Source organism: Muscardinus avellanarius (genome assembly GCF_963383645.1).
Source record: "Muscardinus avellanarius genome assembly, chromosome: 3".
Classification (NCBI taxonomy): domain Eukaryota; kingdom Metazoa; phylum Chordata; class Mammalia; order Rodentia; family Gliridae; genus Muscardinus; species Muscardinus avellanarius.
The window spans coordinates 97,585,267-97,606,810 of NC_137788.1; the positions used below are offsets into that span (position 1 = coordinate 97,585,267).

Genomic DNA, 21,544 nt, shown 5'->3' on the forward strand with positions numbered 1-21,544 from the left:
TCCAAATGCTGGGATTACAAGCCTGCACCACCATGCCCGGCTTATTCTTTATTTTGAAATAGGGTCTTAGTTGCAAAGGGCCTCACTAGTAGCTGAGGTTGTCCGCGAACCATGATCCTTCTGTCTCAGCCTCCCAAATGCTGGGATTACAAGTGTGTGCCACCACACCTGGCTTGTTCTTTATTTTTGAAACAAGGTCTCACTAAATTGTAGAGGGCATCAGTAAGTAACTGAGGCTGGCGCAAACCTGGATCCTCCTGTCTCAGCCTCCCAAGTGCTGGGATTACAAGTATGCGCCACCATGCCCAGATTTATTTATTTATTTATTTATTTATTTATTTATTTATTTATTACCTCTGGGGATTGAACTCAAGGGCATTCTACTTCCAAGCCACACCCTAGCCCTACTCTTTAATCCATTATATTGAAATAGGGTCTCACTAAGTTGCAGAGGGCCTAAGTAGCTGAGGCTGGCTGTGTACCTACAAGCCTCCTGTCTTAGTCTCCCAAGTACTGGGATCACAAGTGTGCACCACCATGCCCGGTTTATTCTTTAAATTTGAAACAGGGTCTTACTAAATTGCAAAGGGCCTAAATAGCTGAGGCTGGTCATGAACCCGGATCCTCCTGTCTCAGCCTCCCAGATACTGAAATTACAAGTGTGCGCCACCATGCCCAGCTTTTTATTTTGAAATAGGGTCTCACTAGATTGCTGATAATCTCACTATGTTGCTAAAGCTGATCTTCAACCTGTGATCCTCCTGTCTCAGCCTTCCAAGTACTGAGATTATAGGCATGCATGACCATGCCCAGCTGAGATTTGTTTTTCAGATAAAAAGATCAACTTAGGTATGCACTGAATCTTATTATTAATTCAGGTGTATTATAAAAATAAGGCAAAAAATGTTTTTAAGCCAGGTGTGGTATCATATGCCTGTAATCCTAGTACCTGGAAGACCGAGACAGGAAGATCACAGGTTCAAAGCTAGCCTCAGCAACTTGGTGAGGCTCAGCAACATAGTAAGACCTTGTCTCCAAATAAGAAATAAAAGGCTGAGAGTGTAGTTTGGAGATAGAATGCTTCTTGATTCAAGCCGGGTGTGGTGGCGTACGCTTGTAATCCCTGCGCTTGGGAGGCGGAGACAGGAGGATTGCGCTGATTCAGAGCCAGCCTTGCTGGCTTAAGAGACCCTGTTTCCAAATAAAAATATAAAATAGGTCTGGGAGTGTAGCCCAAAGGTAGAAGGGCTTCCAGAAACCCCAGTACCACAAAAAAAAAAGAATGCTTCTTGATTCAATCCTCAGTATCCCCCCCCAATAAATAAATATACACATACACACACATATACATATTAAGATAGAATTATTACCAGTAATGGACATAATATTCTAAGGGCAAAAATATAGTAAATTATAGACAAAATCAAGCATTAGTCAGTTTAATTTTTCATATTTTATTCCTTTTATCAATAGGTTAAGAAAGTAAAAATTTCCCAAGTATTAATTTATAGATAATGTTTATAAGTGGCACCAAAAAGTTCAGTTTTACAAAGAGTAACATTCATCAATCTCTTTAAATGCAATCTTAATCCTTAAACTACAAGCAATAATAATTTAATGTAATGAGCTAAATACACACAAAACCTGTGTGTTTTGAATTACAATAGTAGATTCTACAGTCACATGATTTTAGCCAATTACACATTTCCACAATGAACAATTAGTTACACATATGTTAATAAAACACTGCCCTGAAAGCTTACCCTGACATTAAGTCTTCAAGAACTGCCATTTCTGCTACTGAAAACAGATGATCAGGGAAAAGGAATTCTCTTAAAACGTAACAAACAGTGTAAGTCCCAAAAGGTTTTAAATAAAAAACTTTTAACTCTTAAAACTTAAATAGTATGTCCCAAAAAATCTTAAAAAAAAAAAAACAAACCTTTATACAGAAGCATTGCTGTGAAACTTTTACTCCTTAAAAAAAAAAAAAAAAAAATCAAGCCAGGCATAGTGGCACTCACTTGTAATCCCACATTTGAGAGGCTGAGACCAGAGGATCATGGTTTGCGGACAGCCTCAGCTATTTAGGCTCTCCGCAACTTAGTGAGATCCTGCTTCAAAATAAAGAATAAATAATAGGGCAGGGGATGTAGCTTGGAGGTCGAATGCCCCTGGATTTTATCCCCAGACCTGCAAAAAAAAAAAAATAAAATAAATAAAATAAAATAAAATAAAATAAAAATTTTTGTGGTGGTACTGGGAATTAAACTAACTTAGGGTCACACACAACACTGAGCTATATTCCCACCCCCACCCCACCCCCGCCCTTTGCGGTACTGGGGATGGAATCCAGGAACATTCTACCCCTGATCTATACCCCCAGCCCTATGTTTTATTCTTTATTTTGAGATGGTCTCACTATGTAGCTGACACTGGCCAAGAACCTGTGATCCTCCTATCTCAGCCTCCCAAGTTCTGGGATTAGAAGCGTGTGCCACCATGCCTGGCTTCCCAAGCTTTTTAAATTTTTATTTTGAGACAGGATCATGCTAAGTTGCCAAGGCTGACTTGAATTTACAATCCCCCTGCCTCGGCCTCCTGGATAGGTGGGATTAAAGGCATACACCACTACAACTGGTAAACCACTCTAGTCTTTAGAAAGAAGTATTAAAACAAATTATCTTTTAAGACAGAGAGACAAAACAAATACACCTTATACATAAACACTACTTTTTTTCTTTAGATAGCCAAAAGTTAAGGAACTGCATGGTTTTCAAGGTACTTTAGGTTACATGTAGTTAGTAAAACCCAGTAAGTAATTCAAGTATGGTCATATAAAGCAGGCAATTAAAGGCTCAAATATCACCCAATTTGAAGATGAAAAGAAAGGCGGAAAATTTTGTTTTTTCATCTTTCATTTACATGCCTAGATATCAGAAAATTACTGTAGAAAATACACTAGTATTAGATACAGCTTCCACAGAAATGAGATTTCAGAAAGTTCAAAAGCTGTCAAGATCCATAGTTTGCTTCATCAAATGCTTTTCTAGCTCGTTTCAATTCTTCGTTCATAGTGAGCAAGTCTTTAACCCTGGCAAACTTCCTTGGGTCCTTTCGGATCAAGAAGACAATATCTTCAACTTGTACTCGACCTTGTCTTCCAATTGACATCGCCTTGTGAGTCTATTACAAAAAAAAATATTAAATTCATGGGGTGGGGTTGGAGAGGGAAAGAGAGGGAGGGAGACAGGGAGAGAGAGATTGAGGGTTAAACTCTGGCATTTTACCTCTAAGCTATCCCTTTCCCTTTGTTTTACTTTTTGTGGTACTAGGGATTGAACTCATGGGCATTCTACATCCAAGGTACAAACTCAGCCCTTTTTATTTATTTATTTATTTATTGATTTATTTTTGCAGCACTGGGAATGGAACCCAGATGTATTCTACCTCCCAGCTACACCCCCAACCCTATTTTGTATTCATTTTATTTGGAAACAAGGTCTCACTGAGTTACTGAGTTGCAAAGGGCCTAAGTAGCTGAGGCTATCTGTGAACCGATCCTCCAGTCTCAGCCTCCCAAATGCTGGGATTACAAGCACCACGCCCAGCTTTTTTATCCTTTATTTTGAAACAGGGTCTCACTGAGTTGCAAAGGGCCTCAGTTAAGTAGCTGAGGCTGTCCACAAACCATGATCCTCCTATCTCAGCCTCCCAAGTGCTGGGATTACAAGTGTGCATCACCGGGCCCAACTCCCTTTTTATTATTATCATTTTATTGTGTGTGTGCATGTGCATGTGTGCATGTATGTGTGTGTGTGTTACTGAGGATTGAACCCAGGGACATTCTACCTCCAAGCTATACCTGTCAGCCCAATTTTGTCATTTTGAAGTGGGGTCTCCCTAGGTTGCTGAGAGTCTTACTATTTGATGAGGCTGTCCTTGAGCCTGCAATCCTCCTGTCTCAGCCTCTGAAGTACTCAGATTACAGGTGTGTGCCACCATGCCTAGCTCTTTATTATTTTGAAACAGAGTCTCACTAAGTTCCTGAAAGTGTCTTGCAAAATCACTAAGGCTGCCAGTACTTGGGAGGTTAAAAGAGGAAGATCACAGGTTTCAAGGTCAGCCACAGCTGAGACAGGAGGCCAGCCTCTGCTACTTAGTGAGGTCCTTTGCAACTCACTGAGACCCTGTTTCAAAATAAAGAATAAAAAATAGGGCTGGGGGGCCGGGCATAGTGGCACACGAGGCAGAGACAGGAGGATCGCGCAGGTTCGAAGCCAGCCGCGCACGCTGGCTTAGGAGACCCTGTTTCCAAATGAAAATGTAAAAATAGGTTTGGGAGTGTAGCCCGGAGGTGGGCTTCCAGGAACCCCAGTACCACAAAAAAAAAAAAAAAAAAAAAAAAAATAGGGCTGGAGGATAGCTCAGAGGTAGAATGCCCCTGGGTTCCATCCCCAGAACTGCAAAAACAAACAAACAAACAAACAAATAAATAAATATAAAAGGGCTGAGTGTGTGTGTGTATATATATATGGTTACGAAGAGTAACTACAAATTTACTGATGATCTCATTTTTTTTTTCTTTTTCTTTTTTGTAGTGTTAGGGTTTGAACCCAGAGACATTCTTCCTCCAAGCTATCCCCCACCCCCTCTCCCACCTTTGTAAAGTTCTGTTTTGAAACCAGGTCTTTCTAGGTTGCTAAAGGTCTCGCTAAATTGCTGAGGTTGGTCTTGAACCTATGATCATCCTGTCTCAGCCTCCCAAATGCTGGAATTACAGGCATGCACCACCATACCTGGCTCCATTTTTTAAAATATAAGTAGGATTTTCTTACTGTGGTTGAGATAAAAATTAGGCCTTTATAAGCTGGGTGTGGTGGCGCATGCTTGTAATCCAGTGCTTGGGAGGCTGAGACAGGAGGATCACACAGATTTGAAGCCAGACTCAACTACTTAGTGAGGCTCTCAGCAACTTAGTGAGACCCTGTTTCCAAATAAATTATAAAATAGGACTAGGGGTGTAGCCCAGAAGTAGAAAGCCCCTGGGTTCCACCCCTCTATGCTGTACCACCAAGATATAACCTCAACCCCATATATTAGTTTCTTTCTCCATTTGTCTAAAATTTTAAGACTTTTTTTTTTTTTTTTTTTTTGGTACTAGGGATGGAACCCAGGGGGAGTCTACCTTGGAGCTATACCCCCATCCCTATTCTTTATTCCTTATTCTGAAACAGAGTCTCACCGAGTTGCAAAGGGTCTAAGTAGCTGAGGCTGTCTGCAAACTGTGATCCTCCTGTCTCAGCCTCCCAAATGCTGGGATTAAAGGCATATATCACCACATCCCGTGCATTTTATGTCTCTCTAGATAAAATTTCAGCTGGGCATGGTGGTGCATGCTTGTAATACCAGCAACTGGGAGGCTGATTAGGAGCAACTGGCTATCTAGGAGGATTGCGGTTCGCAGCCAGCCTCAGCTACTTAAGTGAGGCCCTTTGCAACTCAATTAAGACCCTGTTTCCAAATAAAAAGAATAAAAAATAGGCTAGGGGTGTACTTGGAGGTAGAATGCCCCTGGGTTCCATCCCTGATACTGCAAAAAATAAAAAATAAAAATAAATAAAATTTCAGAGAAGGGAGAATAAATTTATGTAATCTCCATCCTTAATAGTAAGTAGTAACCAGTAACTTCACAAAATAGGCATTCAAATGGATAACTTATTTCAAAAGGATATTCTGAGTTTTAGTCTGATCTAAAGTTTAGAATTTGAAATCTATTCTTCAATGTGCTAAGATCAATTATAAAATAAAAATAATAATGATAAGACCAGTTACAAAAGAATCTTACCATTTCAGTGATGAATTCTATGACAAGATCTTCAAGAATATCCACTGACTCAGTGTAAGGATTCTGGTCGTCCCCAAACCCATACATCATACATCGCACTGTGGAAGAACAATCACCCTTGTTTACTTGAACGGTAATTTCAATACTTTCACCAATACTTTATTTCACTTTGAACAGTCATTTCACCGATACTTTATTCATATCAAATAGAACTGAACCACGTTTTACATGATACCGGTTTTAGAGCATTTGCATTTTATCTGTTGTCTCCAAGAATGGTCTTTGATAGAAAAAGTTTAACCAGTCTTTTCATCCAGCCTCCAACAAAATTCCCCCTCCTTCCCAGCTACTGAAGCCTAACATGAATATTCTCTTTCTAGTCTCTATCATCTACTCCTCAGGAACTTCCAGAATGCCTTTTTAAGCGGCAAACCCTATAGCCGGGACAAAACTAGCAATGACAACATTTTCTGGAAGTATTTTCTGTGTATGAGGTGAGGCAGTGAGACACTGGAAAAGAGAAGGCAGAAGAATCTTCTCGATGTTGCCGTACAGGAAAGGACATGAGAGAAAGCACTCCAATTACCTTCTTATAAAGGAATAGGGAAATTAAGGAAGGCAGAGGCTTACTACAAAGAATTTCTTTCTTTCTTTTTTTTTTTTTTTGTGGAACTGGGGATGGAACCCAGGGGCTCTCTACCTCCAGGCTACACCCCCAGACCAACGTTATATTTTATTTGGAAACAGGGTCTCACTTGAGCTGCCCAGAGTCTCACCAAGTAGCTGAGGCTGGCCTCGAATCTGTGCGATCCTCCTGTCTCAGCCTCCCAAGTACTGGGACCAGAAGTGCACGCCACCACACCCGGCTACAAAGAATCTTGGTATTTTATTTCCTAGATCAATGCAAGTGCCAGCCAAGCCCTTGTATGCTTCATCTGAAGCCGCCAAAGAATATGCTAAAGAGAAGAAAAGTCTAATGCAGAGTCATAGTAGCTAAAACTTATAAAGCCATTACCATGTGCCAGGGAATGTGGTTTTTTTGGGGGGAAGGCACTGGGGATTGAACCCAGGGTTACTCTACCTTTGAGCTACACCTCAGCCTTATTTCATTCTTTAACTTAAAATAGGGTCTTGTTAAGTTGCTGAAGATGGCTTTGAACCTGTGATCCTCTTGTCTTCACCTCTCAAGTACTGGGATGACAGGAGTGTGCCACCGTACCAGGCTCAGGGACTGTTTTAAGGCTACTCATTTAATCTTCACAAGAGTCATCTGAGGTAGATACTATTATTATCCCCATTCTACATGTGAGAAAATAGAGGGACTGAATTAAGTGGCTTACCCAAAGATGCAGTTAGAGCCAAAACTTGAACCCTGCTGATCTGGTTCCAGACTCTTTACTCTCACACACAACAGTATTACACTTCTTCTTAGTTTAGCGATCTGTATGGATTCTTAACATAAAGTCTATGAATCTCATTAGTTCACAGACAAGCTTCAAGAAGTCCTGGACTGCTGAGTGTGGTGGCGCACGCTTGTAATCCCTGTGCTTGGGAGGCGGAGACAGGAGGATCGTGTAGGTTTGAAGCCAGCCTAGCTGGCTTAAGAGACCCTGTTTCCAAATAAAAAATATAAAATAGGTCTGGGAGTGTAGCCCAGAGGTAGAAGGGTTTCCAGGAACTCCAGTACCACCCAAAAAAACCCCAAAAATGTTCTTGACTCTCCCTTGAAAATAATACTGAAAAAAAAAAATTTTTTTTTTGGTGGTACTGGGGGTAGAACCCAGGGGCTTTTTACCTCTGGACTATACTCACAGACCTATTTTATATTTTATTTGGAAACAGGGTCTCACTAAGTTTCTGAGAGCCTCACTAAATAGCTGAGGCTGGCTTCAAACCTGTGTGATCCTCCTGCCTCAGCCTCCCAAGAGCTGGGACTACAAGTGTGTGCCACCATGCCCGGCAATATATTGAAAAATTTTAACATTCTTTGTATATGTACATTTTTCTGGAAAAAAAGAAACATCAGATTCTCAAAGGGGAAAGAAAGTAAATGTTGAAAATTGTGTGTGTATGCATGTGTGTGTTTTTGGGGATTGAGCTCAGGGGCATTCTACCTCCAAAATACACCCCAGCCCTATTTTTATTTTTTATTTTTATGTGGGTCTGGAACCCAGGGGCATTCGAACTCTGAGCTACACTCCTTGCCCTATTTTGCATTCTTTATTTTGAAACAGGGTCTCATGAAGTTGCAGAGAGTCTCACTAAGTAGCTGAGGCTGTCTGCGAACCACGATTTTCCGGTCTCAGCCTCCTGAATGCTGGGATTACAAGTGTGTGCCACCATGCCTGGCTCTATTTTTTAAAATTTAATTAATTAATTTATTTTTGGTGGTACTAGGGGTGGAGCCCAGGGGCTTTTCTACCTCTGGGCTATACTCCCAGACCTATTTTATACTTTATTTGGAAACAAGGTCTCACTAAGTAGCTATGGCTGGCTTTGAACTTGTGGTATCCTCCAGTCTCTGCCTCCCAAGCACTTGGATTATAAGCGTGTGCCACTATGCCTGGCCCTCTATTTTTACTTTTAAACAGGGTCTCACTAGGTTGATTAGAGTTTCACTACTTGCTGAGGCTGTCCTCAAACCTGTAATCCTATCTCAGCCTCCCAAGTACTAGGATTAAAGGTGTACACCACCATGCTCAGCTTTAGAAGTGTTTTGAATATTGATTTGAATGATAAATACAAGTATCCATGTGTAAAATTCATCAAGCTATTCATTTAAGACTTGTACAATTTATTATATGCAAGTGTTCTATTTTGTAAAAATGGAACTCAAAGTAAACTTCTAAAGAAAGGATTAAGTACATTAAGAATAATTCCTATTTAGAAGCCTGGAGTAGTGGCACAAGCTTGTAATCCCAGTACTTGGGAGGCTGAGGCTGAGACAGGAGGATCCCAGTTTTGCAGCCATCCTCAGCTACTTAGTGAGACCCTGTTTCTAAATAAAGAATAAAAAAAAAAAAAAAGGACTGGGGGTATACCTCAAAGTTAGAATGTCCCTGGGTTCAATCCCCAGTAACTAACACACACACACACACACACACACACACACACACACACACACACACACACTTCCTATTCAGGAAAAACAAAAACTAGAAAGACCAAGCCAGGTGTGGTGACGCACACTGGTAATACAAAGCATTTGGGAGGCTGAGACAGGAGGATCACGGTTTGTGGACAGCCTCAGTTACTTAGTGAGGCCCTCTGCAACTCAGTGAAACTGTTTCAAAATAAAAAATAGGGCTGGGGGTGTAGCTTGGAGGTAGAATGCCCCTGGGTTCCATCCCTAGTACTGCCAAAAAAAAAAAAAAAAAAAAAAAAGATTAAGAAAGAAAAGAAAGGGGTGACTTGGAAGCCAGCCAGGGTACAAATATCCCTAGGGTTTATAATGGCAAGAGCCTTTGGTCCAGATACAGGAGGGAGAAAACAAGCACAGGAGCCAGTATTTTTTTTTCTTTTTTAGATTCTGTAACTTGTTTCTTTTTGCCTTTTTTGTAAAAATAGATAATTTTAGACTTACAGATGAGTTGTAAAAATAGTCCCTAATTCCCATATGCCCTATATCTAACTTCCCTTTATGATAACATCTTATATAACCATAGATATTTATCAAAACTAAAGAAACTGACATAGGAAGACATACAGACTCTGTTCAGACTGTACCAGTTTTTCCACTGTGGGCACTGTGAGGTCTGACGGTGACGCCTGGCCAGAGGAGGTCAAGAACAAAGGACTTCTGGAAAAGTGGGAAAATGCCTCTCACCATCCCCCTGCTCCCAGCCCCATAAAAAGCCCCTAGTATGTAAAGAAGGCAGCTATTCTGAATCCTGTGGGCTCTTCCCCAGTCAGTTCACCTCCCAGGCTTTGCTCCAAATGAAGCCTGTTCTAGTCTATGGAGTCATGTATTACTTTATCCCTGTATTTTCTCTCTCTCTCTCGCTCGCTTTTTTTTTTTTTTTTTTTTTTTTTGTGGTCCGACGGAACCCAGGGGCATTCCACCTCCGAGCTATACCCCCAGCCCTATTTTTTTTATTCTTTATTTTGGTGGTACTGGGGTTCCTGGAAGCCCTTCTACCTCCGGGCTGCACTCCCAGACCTATTTTATATATTTTTGAAACAGGGTCTCTTATGCCAGTGCGGCTGGCTTCGAACCTGCGCGATCCTCCTGTCTCTGCCTCCCAAGTGCGGGGATTACAAGCGTGCGCCACCACGCCCGGCTCTTTTTTAACTTTTTTATGTGGAAACAGGGTCTCTTAAGCCAGCGGGGCTGGCTCCGAAACCAGCGCGATCCTCCTGTCCCCGCCTCCCAAGCTCAGGGATTACGAGCGTGCGCCACCACGCCCAGCTTTTATTCTTAATTTTGAGACATGATCTTATTGAGTTGCAAAAGACCTCATTAAGTAGTAGCTGAGGCTGTCTCCGCCTCCCAAACACTGGGATCACAAGCATGAGCCACCACACCTGGCTATTCCTGTATCTTCTAACATCCACTAAAGTCTTCTTTTCTGTTCCAGGTTTTTGGGTATTTTTTATTTATTTTTTAGTGCTAGGGATTGAACCAGTGCCTCACACATGCTAGGCAAGTGCTCTCCCACTCAGCTACACTTCCAGCCCTCCATTCCAGGTTCTTATGAAGGATCCCACTCTACTTAGTTGTGATTTCACCATCCAATCTCAGTCTTTCCCTGACTTTCAAGATCTTAACTTTTTGAAGAATACTAGTTATCATATAGACTGTCACTCATGTGGGTTTTTTTTTTTTTTTTGTGGTACTGGGGTTCCTGGAAGCCCTTCTACTTCTGGGCTACACTCCCAGACCTATTTTTACATTTTTTTTATTTGGAAACAGGGTCTCCTAAGCCAGCGCGCGCGGCTGGCTTCGAACCTGCGCGATCCTCCTGTCTCTGCCTCCCAAGCGCGGGGATTACAAGCGTGCGCCACCACGCCCGGCTCATGTGGGTTTGTTTGATGGTTTCCATGATTAGACTGCGTTTACATATTAGAAAGGACCGCGGGGCATGGTGGCGCATGCTTGTAATCCCCGCGCTTGGGAGGCAGAGACAGGAGGATCGCGCAGGTTCGAAGCCAGCCGCACTGGCATAAGAGACCCTGTTTCAAAAATATATAAAATAGGTCTGGGAGTGTAGCCCGGAGGTAGAAGGGCTTCCAGGAACCCCAGTACCACCAGAAGAAAAAAAAAAGAAAAAGAAAAGAAAGAACCTGGGCTTGGTGGCGCATCCTTGTAATCTCACTCCTTGGGAGACTGAAACAGGAGAATCGCAGGTTCACAGCCAACTTCAGCTACTTAGTGAGGCCCTCTGCAACTTCGTAAGACCATGTTTCAAAATAAAGAATATGGCTGGGGGTAGGGCTGAGAGGTAGAATGCCCCTGCCACTAGTACCGAGAAAAAAAGGACACTAAGAGGGGATGTGCCAGGCAGGTTTGGTTGCACACACCTATAATCCCAGTACTTGGGAGGCTGAAAAAGGAGGATCACAGGTTCAAGGCCAGCCTCAATAACTTAGAGACTCCCAGCAACCTACCAAGACCCTATTTTGAAACAAAAACTGCTGGGGGGTGTTTCTCAGACGTAGAATGCCCCTGGACTCAATCCCTGGAAAAAAAAAAAAGTAAGCCAGGTGTGGTGGCACATGCTTGTAATCCCAGCATTTGGGAGGCTACGACAGGAGAATTGTGGTTCCTGGCCAGCCTTAGCTACTTAACCTTGTTTCAAATAAAGAATAAAAAATTGGGCTGGGGGTGTAACTTGGAGGTAGAATACCCCTGGTTTCCATCCCTGGTACCGCAAAAAAAAAAAAAAAAAAAAAAAAAAAAAAAAAAAATTGTGCCCTCACATTAGGATACATATCAATACATAGTACTGGTGTGCTAACTGATCACCTGGCTAAAGTTATAGCTAGTAGAATTCTCCACTGTAACTTACTATTTTTCCCTTAAATTTTTTTTTATTATTGGTCCATTGTAATCATACTTTTTTTTTGCAGTACTGGGGATGAAACCCAGGGGCATTCTACCTCCAAGCTGTATCCCAGCCCTCTATCTCTTTCTTTCTTTTCTTGTGGTACTGGAGATGGAACCTTAGGGTCTGAGTTGCAAAGGGCCTCACTAAGTAGTAGCTGAGGCTGTTCGTGAACCACGATTCTCCTGTCTCAGCCTCCCAAATGCTGGGATTATAAACCCGCACCACCACACTCAGCTATTCTTTGTTTTTGAAAGAGGGCCTCACTAAGTTGCTGAGGGCCTCACTAAGTAGTTGGACTGTCCTCGAACCACCATCCTCTTGTCTCAGACTCCCAAATGCTGGGATTACAAATGTACGCCACCATGCCAGGCTGGTGACTAACATTTTGAAGGATAGAATTCACCAGTAGAAAAATATATTTCAGTGGATAAGAGAAACTTACTTAAGTAGAAGAGAGGACCAATACATTATAATCTCTCCATCAGTGTAATGCCTCACTCTGTTCTCAACTTCCTGCCCTGTTTATTGACTTAGTCCAAAGCCTCAACCTAGTGCCTACCCTCAGTAACTGCTCCAAGATCCATCCCTACTGTGGCTTACAGTCAAAGGAGTCTCAGTTTCTGCTCTGACAAAGTAGCACATGAAAACTAATGAAGGTATGTTCTGTCCTGAATTAAAGTACTTACCACACATGCTGTGGTGACAGTGCCTGAAATTCCAGTACTTGGGAGGCCAAAATAGGAGGATTGCAGGTTCCAAGCCAGCCTCAGCAAGTTAGTAAAACCCTTAGTTTCCAAATTCATATGAAAGAAAGAAAGAAAAGAAAAGGAAAGAAAGAGCTGGACATGGTGGTGCATGGTTATAATCCTAGTACTTGGGAGGCTGAGAATGGAGGATCCCAGGTTTAAGGACAGTCTCAGCAATTTAATGAGGCTTTCATCAACCTAGAAAGACCCTGTTTTCTTTTCTTTCTTTCTTTTTTGGTGGTACTGGGGTTCCTGGAAGCCCTTCTACCTCCGGGCTACACTCCCAGACCTATATTATACTTTTTTTTTTAATGTGGAAACAGGGTCTCTTAAGCCAGCGTGTCTGGCTTCAAACCTGCGCGATCCTCCTGTCTCTGCCTCCCAAGCACGGGGATTACAAGCGTGCACCACCACGCCTGGTAACCCTGTTTTCAAATAACAAATAAAATCGGTCTGGGGATGTAGCTCAGAAGTAGAATGCCTCTGGGTTCAATTCCCAGTACCACACACACAAAAAAAGGGATGGGGGTGTGGTTTGGTTGGAGGCAGAATGCCATCAGGTTCAATCCCCAGCACCACACACACACACACACACACACACACACACACACACACACACACAGTTTATCATTAAATATATACATATATGTATAATTGGGGTTAGGATGGTTACTATATATAATTCAAAAATTAATTTAGGCCGGGTGTGGTGGCGCACACTTGTAATCCCTGCGCTTGAAAGGCGGAGACAGGAGGATCACGCAGGTTCGAATCCAGTCTCGCTGGTTTAAGAGACCCTGTTTCCAAATAAAAATATAAAAATAGGTCTGGGAGTATAGCCCAGAGGTAGAAGGGTTTCCAGGAACCCCAGTACCACCAAAATAAAACAAAAAATTAATTTTATAGAAAGTCTGAGAATAAGAGCCAGGCATGGTGGCATGCACTTGTAATCCCAATGCTCCAGAAGCTGAGACAGGAGGATGGTACAGGTTCAAAGCCAACCTCAGTGAGGCTCTCAGGAATTTGGTGAGACCATTTCCAAATAAAATATAAATTAGGTCTGGGAGTACAGCACGGAGGTAAAAAAAAGCCCCTGGGTTCCACCCCCAGTACCAAAAAAAAAAAAAAAAAAAAAAAGAAAAGAAAAAAGAAAGCCTGAGAATATTAAGAAGCACATTCAATACTTCTACTTTGAAAGGGTATATCCAAAAGTATTTTGCCATTTGTAATAAAACCATTGCCAAAAAAACTTACATTCTTTAGAAAAAAGTCTCTTTCTTTTACCCTGTCCACCTTCTGCACCTCCTCCAATTTCTTCATTTTCCTCCTCAAACTGGAAATTAAAATGTATATTTAGAGATGTCACGTGATTGCATTGCATTTGAAATTCTAGCAATTAACATTTTATTTTTCATTTCCAACCCTGACATCAGGCTAGAAAGCCCAAAGTAAGCTGCAAAAATTATGAATTCTTAGCACTGAAGGGGCCTTAAAGACTAGTCCAATTTCCAAGCCATTCGAGAATGGCTTCTACAATGTCCCTACCAATCCTACTGCCTTTCCATTTAAGAGTTCTAATGACCACAGGTTGTGATGTTTTTTGCTTATTTATTTAGAACAACTAAGTCCTACTGCTAGCCAGTGTTTCTGTTAAAGATTGAGTATTGAATCAAAGCCTACTTCCTGCAGGAAGTAAAAGTAACACCTATAAACACCTGCTTATACAGTGCTAAAAAATTCCCTTAACCCTATTTCACGACAAAACCGATGCTACAAGCTATAACTTGCCCCCAAAGAGAAAGAAAAAAGGAATTTGAATTTCAGGCTTTCTGACTTCCAGGCCTTTATTGTCCCACTTCATACTAAATACAGGTTTGACTGCTGGGTCATAAGGAGTTCAGCAAATACTAGCTTTGATCTCTGATGACTGTCCAGGTGTTTCGAAGGGTGTCCGGCAGGGCCAAAGAAAACCAAAGGCGCCTCCTTTCTACTCTTCCTCACGTCTTGCCCCAGGTACTAAAATGACTAATCAGAAGGAAAAGGCAAGCGCAGCCCCGGACTCTCTCGGCTGAATCCACTACGGCAAACAGACCGAATTCTCAACTCAAACTCCGCTACTGAGCACGAGGGAGTGAGAGAAAAAAAAAAAAGAAAGAAAGAAAAAAAAGAGGGATGGGACAAAGGCAGTCACTCACGGTGGGGTCTTCTTCCTCATCTGCCATCCCACCAGCCCTCCAGCCTCCAGCGCCCCGCGCTTAGCGCCTGTTTTCACTACTTCCGCCGCGTCACTTCCGGTGACGCCAGTGTGGGCGGAGTCAGAGCCGAGTGAAGGCGGGGCCCGACCGGGCGGGGGGCGGGAGGGGCGGGGCCAGAGCCGGGCTACCAGCGGGAGCTAGTAGGAAGCGCTCTTGCACTTCTGACAGCTAGAACAGGGCGCTCTCTGTGAGCCCAGAGAAGAAATTCAACGTAACAAAGAAAAGGGACTCATGGCAGGGCGTGGTGGCGCACGCCTATAACCCCAGCACTTGGGAAGCTTAAGTAGCCAGCCTCAGCAATTTAGTAAAACCCTGTGTCAAAATAAAAAAAATAGGAGCCGGGCGTGGTGGTTCACCCATGTCATCCCAGGTGTTTGGGAGGCTAAGATAGGGGCAAGACGTGAGGAAGAGTAGAAAGGAGGCGCCTTTGGTTTTGCTTTGGCCCTGCCGTCAACAGCCTCAGCTACTTAGTGAGGCCCTTTGCAACTCAGTGAAACCGTTTCAAAACTGAGTGGAAGCCGGGTGTGGTGGCACACACTTGTAATCCCAGGAGGATCACACAGGTTCGAAGCCAGCCTCAGCTACTTAGTGAGGCTCTCAGCAACTTAGTGAGACCCTGTTTTCAAATAAAGTATAAAATAGGTCTGACAGTATAGCCCGTAGGTAGAAAATCCCCTGGGTTCCACTCCTGGTACCACAAAATAAAACAACAACAACAAAAAAATAGAGTTAAAAATAGGGCTGGGGGTATAGCTCGGAGATAGAATGCCCCTGGGTTCCATCCTCAGTATTCAAAAATATAAATAGGGCTAGGACTGTATTAGAGCTAGACCACCGGGGCTCAAACTCCAGTACCACAAAGAAACAAAAAAGGAAGAAAGGGAGCGAGAAAGGAGGAGTCATGGGCTAGGCGGCGTGTATCATCTCATCATTGTGACCCTAAGTCTGTTTCTGCTCCGGGCTTCCTGATTCTGCAGTGGTTCTTAGTTTGAAGAGTATAGTTAAGTAATTGCCATTTACCTTCCACTGTTTAAGTCTAAGCACTGTATTAATTATTGGGAGGCCACTCTTTTTCATTGCTAGTTCTCAAGGGGTGGTATTCTTATAGTGATATTTATAACTTTGTTGGGAAAGTTTTATGGATGAATTATCATGAAAACCACTGGTGTTAGAAGGTGAGGCCTAGGCATGTAAAGTGCCATTTGATGTAAGGTGATGCTCAGCCAGGCATGAGGCGTGTGCCTGTAATCCCAGCACTTGGGAGGCTAAGACAGGAGGATTATAGGTTTCAGGCCAGCCTCAGCAATTTGGGCCCTCTGCAACTAAGAGAGACCTTGCCTGAAAAATAGAAAACTAAAAAATAAAATAGGACTGGGATGTAGATCAGAGGTAGAATATCCCTGCGTTTGATTCCTAGTACCACAAAAACAAAAATTTTAAAGAGACAGCCAGGTGTTGTGGCCCACGACTATAATCCCAGTACTTAGGAGGCTGAAGAAGGAGGATTGTGGATTTGAAACCAGCCTCAGCAAATTGACCCTGTTTTCAAACAAAAAATGAAGTAGGGCTGGGTCTAGCTCAGAGGTAAAATGCCCCTAGCTTCAATATCCAGTACTACATATACACACAAATAAATTATTATCATAAATCATTGTCTTTTTATTTTTTTAGTGATGTTGCAATCAAACCCAGGGGTTGATACAAGTGCTCTTCCACTAAGTTACATCCCCAGCCCCTAAATTTTTGTCTTTATTTTACCTTCATGTTACAACTAAGGTATTGTACACGTTTTTGTGTGTTTTTAGTACTGAGGATTGAACCCAAAGTCATTCTGCCTTTTAGCTATATTCCTAACCCTATTTTTATTTTTTATTTGAAGCAGGGCCTCAAAAAGTAGCTGATGCTGGCTACAAATCTGTTATCCTCCTGTCTCAGCCTCCCAGGCACTGGGATTACAGACCAGCACCATTTGGCATTATATACTTTTAAAAGTTGTTAGGAGTGGGGCATGGTGGTACATGCTTGCAATCCCAGTACTTGGGAGCCTGAGACAGAAGGATCACAGGTTCATGGTCAGCCTCAAACTTAGTGAGACCATTTCAAAATAAAAGAATAAAATAGGACTGGGGTGTAGCTCAGAGATAGAATGCCCCTGAGTTCCATACCCAGTATCACAAAATAAATTTTAAAAATACAATACATATGCATAAAACAATAGCTTGTATAGGAACATATAAAGGAACAGAGACTTTAAATGTATTAAAAAGTTGCAATGAAAGCCGGGTATGGTGGCGCACACTTGTAATCTCAGTACTTGGGAGGTTGAGACAGAAGGATCACAGGTTCGAAGCTAGCCTTGACAATTTAGCAAGGCGCTTCACAACTTAGTGAGACTCTGTTTCCAAATAAGAATTAAAATTGAGATGGAGGTTTATCTCAGAGGGAGAATGTCTCTGGGTGCAATCCTTTGAGCCAGAAGAAGAAGAAAAAGGAGGAGGAGGGAGGGGGGTAGTGGTAGTAGTAATTGCAGTGAAGGCTGGTGTGTTGGTACATTCTTGTAATCCCAGTACTTGGGAGGCTGAGGCAAGAGCCTTCTGCAATTTAGTGAGACCTTGTTTCAAAATAAAGAATAAAAAATAGAGCTGGGAGTGTAACTCAGAGGTAGAATACCCCTAGGTTCCATTCTCAGTACTGAAAGGAGGAGGAGGAGGTGGAGGTATTCAGACATGGTGACACACTCCTGTAAACCAGTACTTGGGAGGCTGAAACAGGAAGATCAGTAGCGGGCATGGTGGCGCATGCTTGTAATCCCAGCATTTTGGAGGCTAAGACAGGAGGATCATGGTTCGCAGACAGCCTCAGCTACGTAGTGAGGCCCTTTGCAACTCAGTGAGACCCTGTTTCAAAATAAAGAATAAAGAATAGGGCTGGGGGTATAGCTCAGAGGTAGAATGCTTCTGGGTTCAATCCCCAGCACCCCCCCCCCACACACACAAAGTATCCACGTGAAAAGGGAAGATCACAGATTTGAGATTAGCCTTAACAATTTAGTGAAACTGTCAGCAACTTAAGTGAGACCCTGTTTCAAAAGAAAACATAAAAAGAGCTGGTGATATAGCTAAGAGGTAGGATGTTCCTGGATTTAATTCTCAGAATCAAAAAAGGAGGAGGAAGAGGAGGAGGAGGAGGAGGAGGAGGAGGAGGGAAGTTGCAGTGAGTTGGACATGGTGATGCACACCTGTAATCCCAGTACCTGGGAGGCTGAGGCAGGAGATCATAGGTTTGAGACCAGCCTCAGCAATTTATTGAGACCCTCAGCAACTTAGTGAAAACCTGTTTCAAATAAAAAAAATTAAATAAGTAAACAGTGCTAGAGGTATATCTAAGAAGTAAAATGCCTCTGGGTCAAATCTCCAGTACCACGTGTACACATACAATATGTATAATGGAATTAAAAAACCCAAAAGAAGCAGGTGGTCAGGAGTGCGTAGCACTACAGAGATTAAAAGAAAGAAAAGCCAGATGTGGTGGCCCATGTTCACAATCCCAGCATTTGGGAGTTGAAGACGAGAAGATGGTGGTTCAAGGACAGCCTCAGCTACTTAGGGAGGCTCTCTGCAACTCAGTGAGACCGTTTCAAAATAAAGAATAAAAAATAGAGCCGGGCGTGGTGGCACACACTTGTAATCCCAGCATTTGGGAGGCTGAGACCAGAGGATCCCGGTTCGCAGAGAGCCTCAGCTACTCAGTGAGGCCCTCCACAACTTAGTGAGACCCTGTTTCAAAATAAAGAATAAAAAGTAGGGCAGGGGGTGTAGCTTGGAGGTTACGAATGCCCCTGGGTTCCATGTCCAGACCTGCAAAAAAAAAAAAAAAAAAAAAAAAAATAGGGCTGGAGGTACAGATTGGAGGTAGAATGCCCCTGGGTTTCATCCCCAGTACCACAAAAAAGTAAATAAATAAAATAGCCAGGCGTGGTGGTGCACACTTTTAATCCAAGTACTTGGTGTAACATTGAAATGGAGTTGGAAGGCGCGAAGGAGGCAAACACCAGTCGGGTTATTGTGTGAGACCAGGCATTTTTAATCAAACTGGCACCTTCGGGCAAGGTCTGCCCCAACCGTGGGGGAAGGGTCTGATGACGGAGCAGTAGAGCCACGCGGTCAGCGGAGTCGGCCAGCAGTCATAGTTGGTTGGCAGTCACGTGGTCAGAGAGGAACTGATTGCATTTATGTAGCCGGATCCTGGGATGGGGCTACCCCATCCTCTCCCTACATCTGTCGTCTCACGATGTCTGGAGTCTCTTGACACCTGGAGTTTTGTGACATCTCCACTCTGGCTTCTAGGGTTCTGCTTCCTGTCCCTGCTGCGGGGTCCCATAGGGGAAGGGAGGGACCTGACCTACACTTGGGAGGCTGAGACAGGAGGATCGCACAGGTTTGAAGCCAGCATCAGCTACTTAGTGAGGCTCTCAGCAACTTAGTGAGACCCTGTTTCCAAATAAAATATAAAATTGGTCTGGTGGTATATCCCAGAGGTAGGAAGCCCCTGGGTTCCATCCCAGTACCACAAAAAAAAAAAAAAAAAAAAAAAAGAAAGAAAGAAAGAAAGAAAGAAAGAAAATAAATTAAAAAATAAAAATAAAAAAAGCCGAAAAATAGGGCTGGGGGTGTAGCTCAGAGGAACAATGCTCCTAGGTTCTGAAAGGCCCCATTTAGAAGAAAAATCACAAGCCCTGGCAGCCAGCTAATAGTTAAAACAGCCAGCTAATAGTTAAAAAGAAAAAGTATATATTACTGCAGCTTGCAGCTTAAGAAGCATAGCTCAAGAATGGAAAAAATGCAATAAGCCCACCCTGTTCCAGGAACGTACCTAACATCTTATCTACACTGACCGGGTCAGCGCGCCCTGTGCCGGGAACCTGCTGGCTACACCTAGTGTCTTATCTAATACTTGACTACAAAAATGTACTTTTTCAAATGATTCTGTAATATTTTGTAAACGCATGTAACTTGGCCCAAACCCCCCCCTAACTGGTGGTCTTTTCCCTATAAATACCCTCAATTTCAGTCACTCGGGGCCGAACTCCTCTGCTCTTAAGTGAGATACGAGTCGGCCCCAGTGCACTGGCCCCCTAATAAAAATTCTTACCTTCTGCTTTTGCATCAAGTAGAGTTTCTCGTGGTTCTTGCCGTCGTCGCTTATCCCGAGGTTGATTGAGGGTCTCCCCTCTGCGGGGGTCTTACAGTTCCATCCCCAGAATCACACACACACACACACCAAAAAAAAAAAAAAAAAAAAGAAAAGAAAGAAAGAAAGAAAGAAGAAAAGGCTTTGGGTTTGACAATTAGTAGGTAAGAGAATAATCTAGAGAAAGTAGTTTTAGGACTGTGAAGATGGAAGGTAGATTACTGTGTGTGTGTGTGTGTGTGTGTGTGTGTGTGATAAAGGATGGAACCACCCAGGGGCATTCTGCCTCCAAGCTATATCCCCAGCTCTATTTCTTTATTTTGAAACAGGGTCTCACTAAGTTGAGGGCCTTGTTAAGTAACTGAGGCTGGCCATGAATCTGCAACCTCCTGTCTCAGCCTTCCAAGTACTGGGATTACAAGCTTGTGCCACCACACCTGGCTTGGAAGGTGGATTATTAAAGGTTAAATAATGAATACATACATGAATATGTGTTGGACTTTGAGGGTAGAAAGAGAAAGAAGAGAGAAAAGTAGTCTTAAGAGGGCAGTAGGAGCCAGGTGTGGCTGTGCACGCTTGTAATCCCAGTACTTGGGAAGCTGAAACAAGAGGATCGCAGGTTCATGGCCAGCCTCAGCTACTCAGCGAGGCCCTCTGTAACTTAGTGAGACCCGGTTTCAAAATAAAGATTAAAAAATAGAAACTAGGGGTATAGCTTGGAGGTAGAATGCCCCTCACTTCCATCCCCAGTACTGAAAAAAAAAAAAAAAAAAAAAGGCAGTAGGCTCAAGGTGTGCTTTGAATAAATGCTGAATGATTGAGGCTGGGTGAACTTGTGGGAGACACTTGGCTCCTAAAAAAAATAAAATAAAATAAGTAATGATGGGATTTGTTTGTAAAAGAATTGAGGGAGCCGGGCGTGGTGGCACATGCTTGTAATCCTACATATGGGGGGGGGGTTAGACAGGAGGATCGTGGTTCACAGAAAGCCTCAGCTACTTAGTGAGGCCTTCTGCAATTTAGTGAGATCTTGTTTCAAAATAAAGAATTAAAAAATAGGACTGGGAGTGTAGCTACAAGGTAGAATGCCCCTGGGTTCTATCCCCAGTACCGCAAAAAAAAGAAAAAGGAAAAAAAAAGAATTGAGGGTGACTTAATTGATGGAAAGGAAGAGTGTAGCTGAACTATATGAGAATAGTTTGGGAGAAAAGACAAGGCTGGGGTTATCACAAATGAGGAAAGTAGGGGATTGAGTGGTGAGTTTCAGATACGTGGGATGGGGGAAGTCATACGAGCTACACCCCCTGCCCAATTTTTTATTCTTTATTTTTTATTTATTTTTGCGGGTCTGGGGATGGAACCCAGGGGCATTCTACCTCTAAGCTACATCCCCAGTCCTATTTATTCTTTTATTTGGAAACAGAGTCTCACTGAGTTGCTGAGGCTAGCTACAACCCT

At 42.8% G+C, this 21,544-nt stretch overlaps 1 protein-coding gene across 1 annotated transcript; it reads right to left on the minus strand.

Annotated features, from left to right (window-relative positions):
* Positions 1 to 3,015: 3,015 nt before the first annotated feature.
* TAF13 (TATA-box binding protein associated factor 13) lies at positions 3,016 to 14,863 on the minus strand (the record flags this gene model as incomplete). The annotated part of the gene is made up of 4 exons (XM_080693382.1): positions 3,016 to 3,186; positions 5,849 to 5,946; positions 13,896 to 13,974; positions 14,837 to 14,863. The coding sequence occupies 4 exons, from the start codon at positions 14,861 to 14,863 to the stop codon at positions 3,016 to 3,018; spliced, it is 375 nt and encodes a 124-aa protein (XP_080549508.1).
* Positions 14,864 to 21,544: the final 6,681 nt, after the last annotated feature.